Below are 12,720 nucleotides of genomic sequence, written 5' to 3'. Positions count from 1 at the left end.
CTAGCTGCTCATAAATAAACATGCAGCCGGTGTGGTTTGTGGCAACTGGGGGTTGCAGATTTGAAAGCTTTTAAAAAATAAAATGGATGTCATTACTGTGACCTTTGCCTACCTCGCCTTGTTAAAGCTGCACTATGGTTTTCTATTTTATGCACTTCTTTACTTGGCTGCCAACTATTTGAAAGTCATATACTTCGTTATATGTACTTGGCAATGGTTGTGCCAAGGCTAGTGTGTGGGCTATGTCTGGTATGTATGAGGTTAACCTGCAAACTCATGTGGAACTGACCTAAGCATGCAGTTAATGCCATAATTAAACATCTGTTGTTTAAAAAGTATGCAGCTGCCACCTTGCTTCTCCAGTTGCTTATATTAACTTATTTAATGGGTCTTTCTTTTTGTCATTTTGGTAGGGGTTTCCTGTAAAGTTATTTTCTGGAATGAATCATTTCTCAATTCAAACTTTCAAACTTTGCATTATGAAAAATGCCAGTGCCTATTTTGCCACTGTAGGGTGCAAGACTGAGCATTTTCAAATATATAACACATAAACATAATGTCTGCGGTGGGCTGGCATCCTGCCCGGGATTTGTTCCTGCCTTGCGCCAGCAGAAACACGTGACCCTGTGTTGGGATATAGCGGGTTGGATAATGGATGGATAGGATAAACATAATGTTCTGAAAATCAAAGTAGGTTTTGGGGTCATGTGAGGCTTGAGTATGTCACAGCAGTAGCTGCTGCAAGACTGAATCCATCACGGAACCACTGACTTATTCACCCACACTCACATGGAGCCATTTTAGTATTGAAAACACAGAACCTGAAGGAGGCATGGTGACTTGTCTCTAAAATACCATAGTAAAAGAAGCCTTGGTCTTCATTATCCTCTAGGGGGTGCCCACTAGAGATGAGTTGTTTTTTAGTAGTCCTTTCATTTACAATGTCCACAAACAATAAACTGGTAAATAAATCATCAATTCTTCCTGTAAAATTAGTGTTTACTTGGTCCTGACATCCAGAACAGTGGTGATGACAAGAAGACATTGTGTTATGACATCGTTTTTTTGCCTGGCAGTTAAAACAAAGCCAATAGGTTTACTGGCTGATTCTTTTAAAATAAGTTTTTAAAATTAGATGTAAACTGCACGCATTGATTTACTGAAAATTCATACTCGGCTCACATGCCAACCCTGTCCCACCACCATTGTCTCATCCTAATAATTTTTAAACAGCTAAATTCTGATTTCCTTGATTGGGATTTTCTTTACCCTCAGTTTACAGATGTCACAATGTAGTCAGTCATCAAGTAGAAGAGAAGGTTATTTCATAGTTATTCCTTCTGTTTAGTTAAATGACAGGATATAACGTTCTTGTAACTGAATTGGACAGGCATTTTTGGAACATGAAGAGTTTGTCTTATCTGCTGCTGCTTGGGAGGGATTTGGTGCAGTTAAATTAACCCTACATCTAACCCTACCACTAAATATCGCTATTTAATAAAGGTAATATGAGCTGAGTTGTTTAAAACATTCTGGACTTACCAACTACCAAATATCCCTGAAACTCCAGAGTGGGGTTACTACATTACTACATTGTGTTTGAAATATTTTTTTCTAGAAATGATACACTACAAAGTCTTGTAATTTGACTGTTTAGTGATGTAGCACCATGGTGTGGTTGTTAAAACTAGAATAGCAGGTATTTTATATACATTAAATTTCTCAACACTTTTTGAAATCACAATTTAGATGTTGCATTAATTTTCAGGGACACTGTTCCACTGCTGCATGGCCATTTCAGAATAAGGGTTGCTTGAACTAATCATCTGTATTTCACATAAAAATAAAGGAAAGATTCTCTCAGTCTTATACAGTAAATGTGAAAATTCCTGGTTAGAGATTCTTCACTTTATTCTTTTCTTTCTAGATCATAATTTCTAGTTTTATATGTAAAAGAATATTTTCCCAATCAATTGACCATTGCCTGTCTTACAATGTCAGTTTCAGTACTGTGAGGTCTTATCTCTGTCACCCATGTAATAAAATAATCAAAAACACCAGTAGCATACCCTTTCATCATGTCTTTGGTCACACTTTTGTAGCCTTTGGCAGTCCTCAGATCTCACCTGGGATGAAGCTTGTGACGGATAAAATGGTCAAGCTGATGCTATTATTCAGATTTTCAATAAATATTAGATATCTTTTAGATCAGGATTTCTGAACTAAATCATCTTCTCTCAGGAGTCAATTAATGCTTGCAGAAGTGAATTCTGGTCAGCATGACAGGGTCTTTTAAGCATGTAAATAAAGACAAATATGTACTTAAATCCAAGGTATAATGTGATAAGTAAAATTATTTACCCCGTTAGACATGTCACTGCTCTACGTGTAGTTAATCCAACAAATAAAACTGTGTTTTCTCCATCAGATTTTCTAAAGCAAACTTGTTTAAAGCACATCTTTTAATAATAGCGGTGCACATTTAATTAATGGGTTCACATGTATTTATATACAGTGGAACCTCAGTTTGCGAGTAACTTGGTTTCCGAGTGTTTTGCAAGATGAGCTAAAATTTTGAATAAATTTTGACTTGATAAACGAGCGATGTCTTGCAATACTAGTAGTATGGATACGCTTTGTCTGCTGAGCGTCATGTGATCATGACTGAGCTGATGGTTCTTCTCGCACGTGTGTGTGTCTCGCTCTCACTCGCGTGTGTGTGTGTGTGTCTCTCTCTCTCTATCTCGTGGGCAATCGTCTCCTATTCTCCGTCTGAGTCGGCGTGCCTCACTCATATAGTCAACATCCGTACGAGCGTATACTGTTTACTACAGCATTGTGACTGTGTGTGTGTGTGTGTGTGTGTTGTGACGTGCGAGTCCCTGACTTGCGCCCCAAAACACGAAGCTGAGTCTCAGTACTTTAACAACACCAGCTTTATTCAGCTTGAAACAGCAACAGCGTGGTTATTTATTGTAGCGGGATCTGCCACGCTCTTATACACAGACACAGCAGTAAGACAGGGTCGTGGCCAAGCAGTACTGTGCCCTGTGCTTTTATAATGTTCCTTGTTCTTTGTATCACCCATCGACGGCAGGCTCTTATAGCATGTCCACGATCTTTTTGGATTCGCTTTTACAGCGAACCACTACAGTGCTGGGAGACTGCGATTGCTCTGCGACGCTTTTCTGCATATCGTCCCTTTGCGTGGTATCCCCCAAGAGTATAGAAACTCACTCACGCCAGCCATGATTCTTTTCAAAGGTAAAGTGCAGGTTAATTTGTTTTATGTATTTTTACTTTATATTTTGTATTAATCATTTTTATATGAATAGTTTTGGGTTGTGGAATGAATCATCTGAGTTTCCATTATTTCTTTGGACTTTTGCTTTGGACTGCAAGCACATTTCCGGAACAAATTATGCTCGCAAACCAAGGTTCCACTGTACTGTAGTATAATAATAACTCAGGTAGTATTTGAATTCTAAAAAAGCTTAGCTTCACTGGGTCCATGAATCAGCACTCAACCTGAACAATATTTTACTGCTCTGTCTTGTCTTCTTTCAAAATGTTGTATTTAAATCGAGATCATGTTTAATATGAAATGATGATGGCCATGGTCACAACCAGCTTTCTTTTATTTTGTCTTTTTCAGCCCCATTACAAATCACCATTTCTCCACACCAAGGGGAAGTCAGTGTTGGAGAGTCCAAGTTCTTTCAGTGCACAGGTGAGTGCCTCTTTTATTTTTCTGGCTACTGACTGGAGTTTTCAACCATTTATGAAGAACTATTCTTGGCTTCAGTGGAATTGAAGTGGTTTTGTCAAAATGGGTGACAATGACCCTTGAGTCTTGAGTTAAGCTGGTAGATTGTCTGGAGATCAGAGTAGTAAAAAGGGAAGAAGGTAATCAAGTTAATGGGAATAGTATACCAAAGGTCATTATGGGGACCAGTTAAAAGTGTCTAGAGGGGTGCTACTGTGGTTATTGTGGAAATCCATTTAAGGTACATAAGACCATCAAAGGTTTAACAAATGAGTGGAGATCATTCAGTCCATCTGTTTTACTTGGCTGGCTAATAGCTACGTTTCTTCCAAATTTATAATGTTTCTGCTTCAACTATAAGACTCTGTAGTTTGTCACAGATTCATATGACTCTTTGTGTAAAGAAGTGCTTCCTAGCTTTCGTCTTAAATACTTTACCCTGGAAAAACACATTTCCACTTAATTAATATGTCCAATATGTCCTTGTTTATGCGCTTTACTATTTAATCTAAGGTAATTGGGTATGTTCCCAAATTATCATTGAGATGACCAGCAAAGTGATGGGTGACCAGATAAAGATAACTGGAAACATAATGTTGCACCTATGGTACAAATTATTATATAAGATGAAGTATATGAAAATGACTTTTTATTGCATTCCATGATTATAAGAAGAAGCACTTTTGATTTGGCAAAGTTATAACCCTTAGAGTTGGGACATCATTTGTACTTATAGTATTTTTATGGAACTTAGATATATTATATTGTGATTCAACTACATCATTTTGTGTTGAAATCATTGTGATTTGTTCAGCATTACAAGGCTTATCACTTACTGGTTCACATACAAGTTCCTTTTCTTAAAATTCAATTTGATTGATTCAATATTTCCATTTTTAAAATCGTTTTTTCATGCTTTCATGAATACACTAAATGTGACTTTATGGCAGTGAGCCCCTTTAGGCATGACAGAACTTGTAGTACCCTATTAAACTGAAGTCTGACTTGTAGAGAGAAAGTTTGTCTACAAAGAAAAGCAGTTTTAACAAAACAAACAAGTAAAACAATACTTTTCTGGTAAAATCTACAATTAAATATGTTAATGATTTTTTCCCTGCTCTATCCTTAAAGGTGGCAGCTTATCTTGTTCCACAAGTAGGCAAATGCATAAAGTAACCTTTTGGTATTAGCCTGTTTTAGATATACCCATAATAAAAGGGAATTTAAATATTTGTACCATTCAGATTCTAACTTTAGTGAAAATGATTATTCCATGATTAAGAATTGCATGTTATTTCTGAATCAAGATTGCAATTGTTGCAGTGAATTTGGTGGGCAGCTCCATTTGCTTTACTGTGCAGTCAGTGACATATCATCCTTTTATTATTGTTTTTGTGGTAAAATAAGAATTGAATTGCAGTCTTTTCAGGAATGCATTCCATTGGTCAATGTGGGGAAGAAAGCCCTCATGCGGATTACCCTTTAACTTTATACTCTAAAATTCTTAAATGCTAGACACAAAGATGGTCTCTGTGTTAAAAGATGGAGTATTTTGGAAAAGCGTTACACTGCCAAAAATTCAAAAAGCTAATTTCATGACAGGAATGAAAATGTATTATGATCAATCAAGTTAGAAAACTTTAAAGATTCTAGAGATTCAAATTACAAAGTGATGTATAAATTAGAAAAAAAGTCAGCTCTGCAAATGTTGAAAACATTAATGAAGGTCGAAAGTGGAATAAGGCTCAATTAGAACAAGGATTCTTTTAATGGACTATAGTCTAGTCAGTAGTAACAAACTACGCATTTAATGAAAATGAAATGCAACTTAATGATGCAATTTTGTTATGAAATAAAATATGTAATCTGATCTTCATCTAAGCCGCAAGTATGGACAAACAAATATAATTTTTTATGTCTTTGTTAAACACACCTATCAAACATTTCCAATGTGCTGCGGAAAAAATAAATCAACCTTTGTGTTTAATAACTTGTCAAACCTCATTTGGAAGCAGTAACCACTAACAAGCACTTCCAGTAGCTGCAGATCAGACCCACACAGAATTCAGGGGTAATTGTGGATTATTCTTACAAAACTGCTTCATATCAGCCATATTCTTAGGATATCTGCTGTGAGTGGATCTGTTGAGGTCATTCCACAGAATCCATATTGGGTTAAGGTTTGGCTCTGACTCGGTCACTCCAAAAGTTGTTTTTCTTTTTTCAAAGCCATTCTGTAGTAGATTTAATTTGATATATAGGGCCAGTCATTGTTTAATATTTACACAAGCCACAATTCTGAGTTCACGTTGAAATTTATCATTATCCAGCTTCAACTGCAGCAGGAGATCCTCACATTCTGACCTGCATCTCAATCAGCAGTAGTTGTATTGGCCAAAAGTTCTCAATGTCAGTTTTCTCTTTAGCCATTTTTGTTGCTGGATATTGATAGTTCACAATCCTCTGTTTAGTACCATGCACATGTCTTTGTCAGCTTCAGTAATATCAAACAAACACATCAAAAGATTTGTGAAACTAGCCGAGTCATTAAATATTTTCTTCATGTGATGGTCCGGGTTGGGTCCATGCTTCCTTCTTGCTTCTGGGAGCCTCTTGAACCCGAATTGTTGATAGTCATAAACCCAGATGAGCAGGTCAAATGAGGGCACTCACATGCAGCAAGGGGACGGTGCAAAAGTGTTGTGTTTTTATTAAAATAATCCAAAACAATTTTCAAGAGTGCAGTGATTCACATCAAAGCACAGGTGCTTTCACACCTACAGCATTTGGTGTGCACCAAACGTGTTTGGTCCCTTGGTTCGGTTCGTTTGCGTTGATGTGAATGCAATCTCGGTACTTTGGTGCACACCAAATCAATCGATCCGAGACCTGCCTGAAGGGGTGGTCTCGGACCGCTTTATCCGCTCTACTTTGGTACGGTTCGTCTGGTGTGAAAGCAACCAAACCAAATCTGACGAAATGGTATAGTTTAATGCACTTTGGGTATAAGAGATACAGGGTTGTGGGTAAAATTCTTTTCACTTCCTGTTGACTCCATTAAATTTTTCAAGCTATCGACTCGCGATGAAATCAACGTAGAGTGCCGAAGAAATTAAGTGCCTCATAGATATTTGGTCGGATGAGCGTATCCAAAAGCAACTGTCCATGACACATAAAAACAGCTGCATTTACGCGCTGTTCAGTAAGCAGCTAAGGGAGAAAGGCTATCCTTGGAAAGTTGAACAATGCCGTATTAAGACAAAAAAACTTCGGGCGAAGTATATAGAAGTGCGTGATGCACTTAGCAAGATGGGAAGTTCTGGAAAAGAGAAAGACAAGTTTCCCTGGTGCCGATGGGCTTCGCGGTCTATTTTGGTTTGTTTAGAACTCGGCATATGTGAAAGCAAACCGTACCCACATCTGTTTACTACATTGTAACATTTTTCTGACTGGTGCGGACTAAAGCAATTGAACTATAGGTGTGAAAGCACCCTTAAATAAGTAATCCATAAAATCATGTGGAGGTTAAAAAAGCAATAAATAATTCCATAAAAATTAGAGGTATGACAAACCCACATGGCAGGAAACTATTACTTTAAAAAACAAGTATTGGTGCCTCTCTTTCTAAAAGCTGACCTCTCCCTAGCTTATCCTGTTTGGATCCAACAGCGTGAGGAGATGTCCTACCGACAGGCACAGCCAACCTTCTAAATCCAGGCTCGGGTCCTTGCTGCCATCTGTGGCCCCAGTAGGGTGCCGTGCCAAGCTTCCCTTCTGCAATTCCCACTGTCACTGCTCTGCCTTAAGCAGGAGTCCACATGGGCAATGGGTCACTCCCACTACCTAATACTGCTCAACCGGAATCACTCTCTTCATCTCTTTTGAGCACCTGTCATACGCTCTCCCTCGGGGTTCTCCTCCTGGCTGCCTACATCCATTCAACCGCACACTAGCCTTTCACGATCCTACCACCTTTGCCATTTTCTCTGTCCTTCCCTTTAAACCTCCAACTATTCTATCTCATGTTCCATTCTTTCATTGATCTTCTGTCTTCCTCTGTATATCCCTTATATTGGCTTGATTGGGTGCAAGTGTGAACCTCTGCCCACTCCGAAATCCCTGGAGCAGTGGCATCATGCACACCTGCACCGATTTCTGAGCCTGGATCTTGATTATTCATTTAAAATCTGCAGAGTGCCATGGACCACTTATCACACTTCAACTGTAACCTAGTTATCCACGCTTACTTGTGTCACAGTTTTCTTGTAATGAAACTTAACAAACATGAGTTAACCCTCGGATTCTCTTTCTTTCCCTCTCTCTCTCTACTCTACCATTGGAGTGTTTGTTCACACTTCCTCCCACGTCATCTAGTAATGGCTACTATTAACTGAGCATAGGTGGAGCCACAGTGGAATTTAGCTGATGATGTCTTACTAATAGAAAACGAATAGACAAGCAAAGTAATCTTCTGCTTCTTCCTCTCTCCCCTTATTACCATCTCCCACTGAATGTCCTTCACAGCACATATAAAATGTGTGGCACTGCACCTTGCTCTTTCTCCTTATACCTTGGTGATAGACAATAAAATGCTTGGTGTCAAGGGCACACATAACAGTTGAAAAAGAGTTTTAGTGGGTTTGGGGGTGAGAAAAATTTTGTCAGGGCTACTGTATCCTACAAATCACTGAGTAGCACAAATAGAGCGATTTTACATTATCAGGAAGCCATCTGTCAGTTTGTTATACAAGTAATTGGCAGTACCAACACCAAATAAAAAATTCCCAATCTATATACAGTTCTCTCAGCATTTAGTCCAGCACCTGATATAATCACTTTTTTGGTTAAGACAAGTACCACCTTCATCTAGTTAAGCCACCCTTAAAATCAAGTTGGGCAGAGAAGGTGAGGTGAGTGAAGTGACTCCCCTGAACACTAAGACCACCTATTACTGCATTACCTTTTGTGGTTACCTCATAATCAAACTATATTCCTTGTTGTTCATTACATGGCCAAGCTGCCATTCCAGAAATGCAGCCACCTGCCCCGTGTTAACCACCATAAGGTTTTTGGCAGCCTGTGTCCATCTCCCATATGCTTGCTAGCAATTCTTTCTAAAGGACATATTAAGGTGACTATTTTAATGGTTCTAAACTATGGCTTTGATTAATAAGATAATCAGCCTAGTAACTAATGGAATTCCTGTGCTCATCAGCTGACAGCTAGCATTTGGAGCAATTTTCTGAAGAGGAAGCTGTTAGTGCCCATATTGCAAAGACAATAGCATGGCCCAAACACCCTATAGAACTGATATTTTTTCTAATTAGACCTACAGAAAGATTTATGGGACCGTAAGATGCACAATGTAGCATTTCTTCACAGATGAGTCATTGAAAATGCTAGTGATAAAACTGCTAATGACAACCATAAATTAAGAAGTATTACCCATTGTGGCAGTAATGACACATTATTATGGTAGTGCGATCAGCACTGCTGATTTCCATTGATGATATGCATGTAAACAGAGGCTTTCTGCTCGCTACTGTGGGATACAGTCAGAGATTTGCCTGTGTATCTATCCTTCCCTCAAGCTTCTAATCATCATTAAAGGCACAAACACATGTTGGATCAGTGGTGCTGAGCATGTATATCCAAAGAAGCTGGTAACATTTTATAATATCTCAATTACCTGGGCATTTTAAGGAATTCAGCCCTGAGAGAATCATTGTTTTTGTTACATTCCATTCAAACCTGAAAATAGACCAAACAAGAAGTATTAATTGGTGAAAATCTCTATTTTGGAGTGGCTTGCTACGTAGTAAAAAAAAGGGTACCTACAACCTTTGGCATACCTGTTGTTCCACTTCTCTCTATCCTTGTCCATCTCAGAGAGACTTGGAAAACGTTTTTTTCTTTTTTTGCTGAAATACAAGACATTTTAGGTCAAACATAAGCCAGTATGACAAGAATTTAAATAAAACCCAATGCCTGGCATTCACCCACTACTTCACCCTTACCAGCTCTTAATACAACCCACCTCAACACTTTACATTCAAAATAAAAAAACAATTAAAAGAGCAAAGGAGCCAGCAAGGACCAGCAGGTAAGGAAACAACATGGCATCAACCCCGTTAAGAACAAAATTAGCTAAGGATTAAGGCTGCAGCTGGGGCCTTGAGGCTTCCAAAACCAGACCAGCTAGCTGTTATAAATTAGACCATTTATCGATGTTATTGTCAGATGCCCCATTGATTCTCACTGCTGACTGTTCCAAAAGAATCAAATTTAAAAAAAGATTTCCAGACAGGAAGAAAGAAGCAGTCTGGTTATTTCCAATGAAAGGCAAGGAACACTTTTGCTACACTTGTCCCTAAAGCAAATAGCCTCTGCTAGATAACAGATTGATGAAGTGAACAAAAGTCTAGAAGTTGGAAAATGTGAGGAAGCAAAGGAATGTTAATGCAGAGAACAGAAGTAAGAAAATGTGAGACACCAGACCAAAAAGTGAACACAGAACGGCCTTTCACAAAACATATGCATAGCGGTACCTGAAGTGTTCATGTAACAAAAGTGACAACTGGAATCAGAGGACAGTCCACAAGCATATAATTAAACTGGGAGTAAAATGTTATTAGTGAACAATTTTAAATTAGGTTAGCTGATAGTAAGGATTCTTTGATACCAATGAGACATTTTAAAAACTAAATTCCAAAAAACAGAAGAAGAATAGGAAAAATCTCAGGTACAAACACATTTCATTGACAAAGTGTGGTGGTATGTCCTATACAACATTGAATATAATGTTGATACTGGTGTTCAGTAAGGGCAAAAACTAAGAAACAAATTATGCGATGGATCTGAAGCAAGAGTGGAAGAAACTGAAGTCCCTCTAGTTTCAAAGATAGGTTTAAGTTGTAGGTAAGAGTCAAAATAAGATGAGGGGATGGAAAAGGCCTGATTTATCAAATATATAGTTTCACCCAGAGTGTAAATACCTTTACTAGACCAGGACTGGAACACAATGGTACTACCTTCAATGAATAGGGCAGTGTTGTGAAAAATGGGAGAGTGTGTGTGCCAGGCTGGACAAGAGCCAAGATGCCTCTCCACTGATACCTGAAAACCTTTACTTTCTTTTTTTCTGCTAAAGTTGAACAGAAACTAATTTACAGCTCACTCAGAGCTTTGTGGGTTTTTTTTTTTCTGATCAATCACATTTTGTAAAATGCCTTGCACCTTCTTAAACATAATAAATCATTCCTTCTTACATTTATATATCTTTTTGTAACACTTAACCTTAGCTGTATGAATACCTCAAATCAACTACAGTACAAAGGTCATCATAGAGAACTGTAATGCCAAGGTGAGAACTGGATTCCATTAGGCAAATGCCTTCTGGAAAATACAGTCAGGAAAGAAGTACTTTTGAATTGAAAGACAAAAGAATAGTCAAAAATATAGGCATCACTGAGAGGTAGAATAACCGGCTGCTAAACCCAAAATGTTAAACACATATTCAACACAGCTAAAAGTACATACTGTAGTCCTATAAGCAACAAGGTCCCTAACACAAAGGAAAATGGGAGAGAATTTTTTTTTTTATTTGATTTGTATCCCAATTCTAGGATAACAGTTGCTGGATGCCACTATCCTAAATGGCATTGGCAATCAGTGATGTATTAGACAGAATGGTGTCAGTCAAGACAGCAACTATATGCAACAGAACAGTGATCATTAAACAGTATAAAAAAGAGCAATATGCAAAAAATGCAAGAAATAAATCATCCAAACATTAAATAAGTTAATAAAGATTAAGGCGTCATGAAAAGAAATGCAAATGTTACTAATATCCATTGACCCTCTCCTACCTTGTTCATTGAGTACATAAAGAGATTTCTTGTACATTAATGTTTGTTTTCTGAACCTATTTTATGCTGTTTTGCTGGACTCTTGGAGTGTTTTAGCAGTCTTAAACATAAGACTGGAATGAACTTGTAATGGATTGTTTTTGCTCCAGGTACTTCAGTTTTCCTCCCAAATCCCAAAGGCATGTATAGGTTGTATAGTGACTCAAAATGGGCTCAATAGTAAATTGGCAAAATCTATTTTCTTTATAGGGCTCATAAGGGAGGAGACGGGTGTCATGGGCTGATCTTTATAGTTTGTTTTCTCCTTAATGGAAAACTTTCTTAATGATCCATTTTGTTCTACTTTATGTTTGTGTTTTTGGCTTGGATAAAAGAAATGATTTAAAAACATAGATTATTAACTCTGTGTCAAAGCAAAATTCTGCCAGAGTGTAGCACTTGAGATCAAACATCAGCATCTGATTTTGAAAATAGACTAAGAGCATATCCTAGAAGTACCTCTCAAAAGGACTCCATTTGGAAAGAGGAATCAAGGAGAGCCAAAAACAGATTTGATGATAATAATACAGTATATGAAGAAAAGGAGGTGAACCTGGGGTGAGACTCATCATGTAACAAAAGACTGGATCACATGAATGCAAGTCATCTCAGCCTTGGTAGTAGTAGTGGCAGCAGTAGTATCTTCAAGAAGGTGATCTCTATTTCTTTCAAATAGCTCTTTTTTATTTTTTTTTTTTTGCTCAAAGGTATGTTACTTAAGTTCTTTTTACTTAACTTTTGTCCCATCCAGGACTTTTCCTGCTGAGATACAAAATTTCTATTGAGTTAGACAGTTTGTTTTCTATGTCTTCTTAACATATATTATTAACATATATGATCATTTCTTTTGATAAGTGATATTTCCCTATTTCTAATTTTATTATCTCTTTAATTTGCTAATTACATAGTTAACCTTAAAGTGTAACAGTTTAGTGTTCAATTTTTAGAGCAGCTCAGAGCGACAATACTGAATAATAAAAACTACTAATTTCAAAAGTTTGTTTTTTCATTCAACACTTAAAAGAGGAATTGTTTATTTGTGGTTTT

General features: G+C 37.5%; 1 protein-coding gene across 19 annotated transcripts in view; it reads left to right on the top strand.

Moving 5' to 3' along the window:
- The window catches only part of ncam1a (neural cell adhesion molecule 1a), a 712,545-nt gene that overhangs the window by 539,814 nt on the left and 160,011 nt on the right, over positions 1-12,720 (top strand). For all 19 annotated transcript variants that reach the window (XM_039764024.1, XM_039764021.1, XM_039764025.1 and 16 more), the window contains exon 3: positions 3,656-3,730. In XM_039764024.1, coding sequence (XP_039619958.1) covers positions 3,656-3,730 — 75 coding nt within the window. The remainder of the gene's footprint in view (positions 1-3,655; positions 3,731-12,720) is intronic.

The sequence above is a fragment of the Polypterus senegalus genome, chromosome 9 (assembly GCF_016835505.1).
Source record: "Polypterus senegalus isolate Bchr_013 chromosome 9, ASM1683550v1, whole genome shotgun sequence".
Taxonomy (NCBI): domain Eukaryota; kingdom Metazoa; phylum Chordata; class Cladistia; order Polypteriformes; family Polypteridae; genus Polypterus; species Polypterus senegalus.
This window is presented reverse-complemented; position numbering and strand designations above follow the sequence as displayed.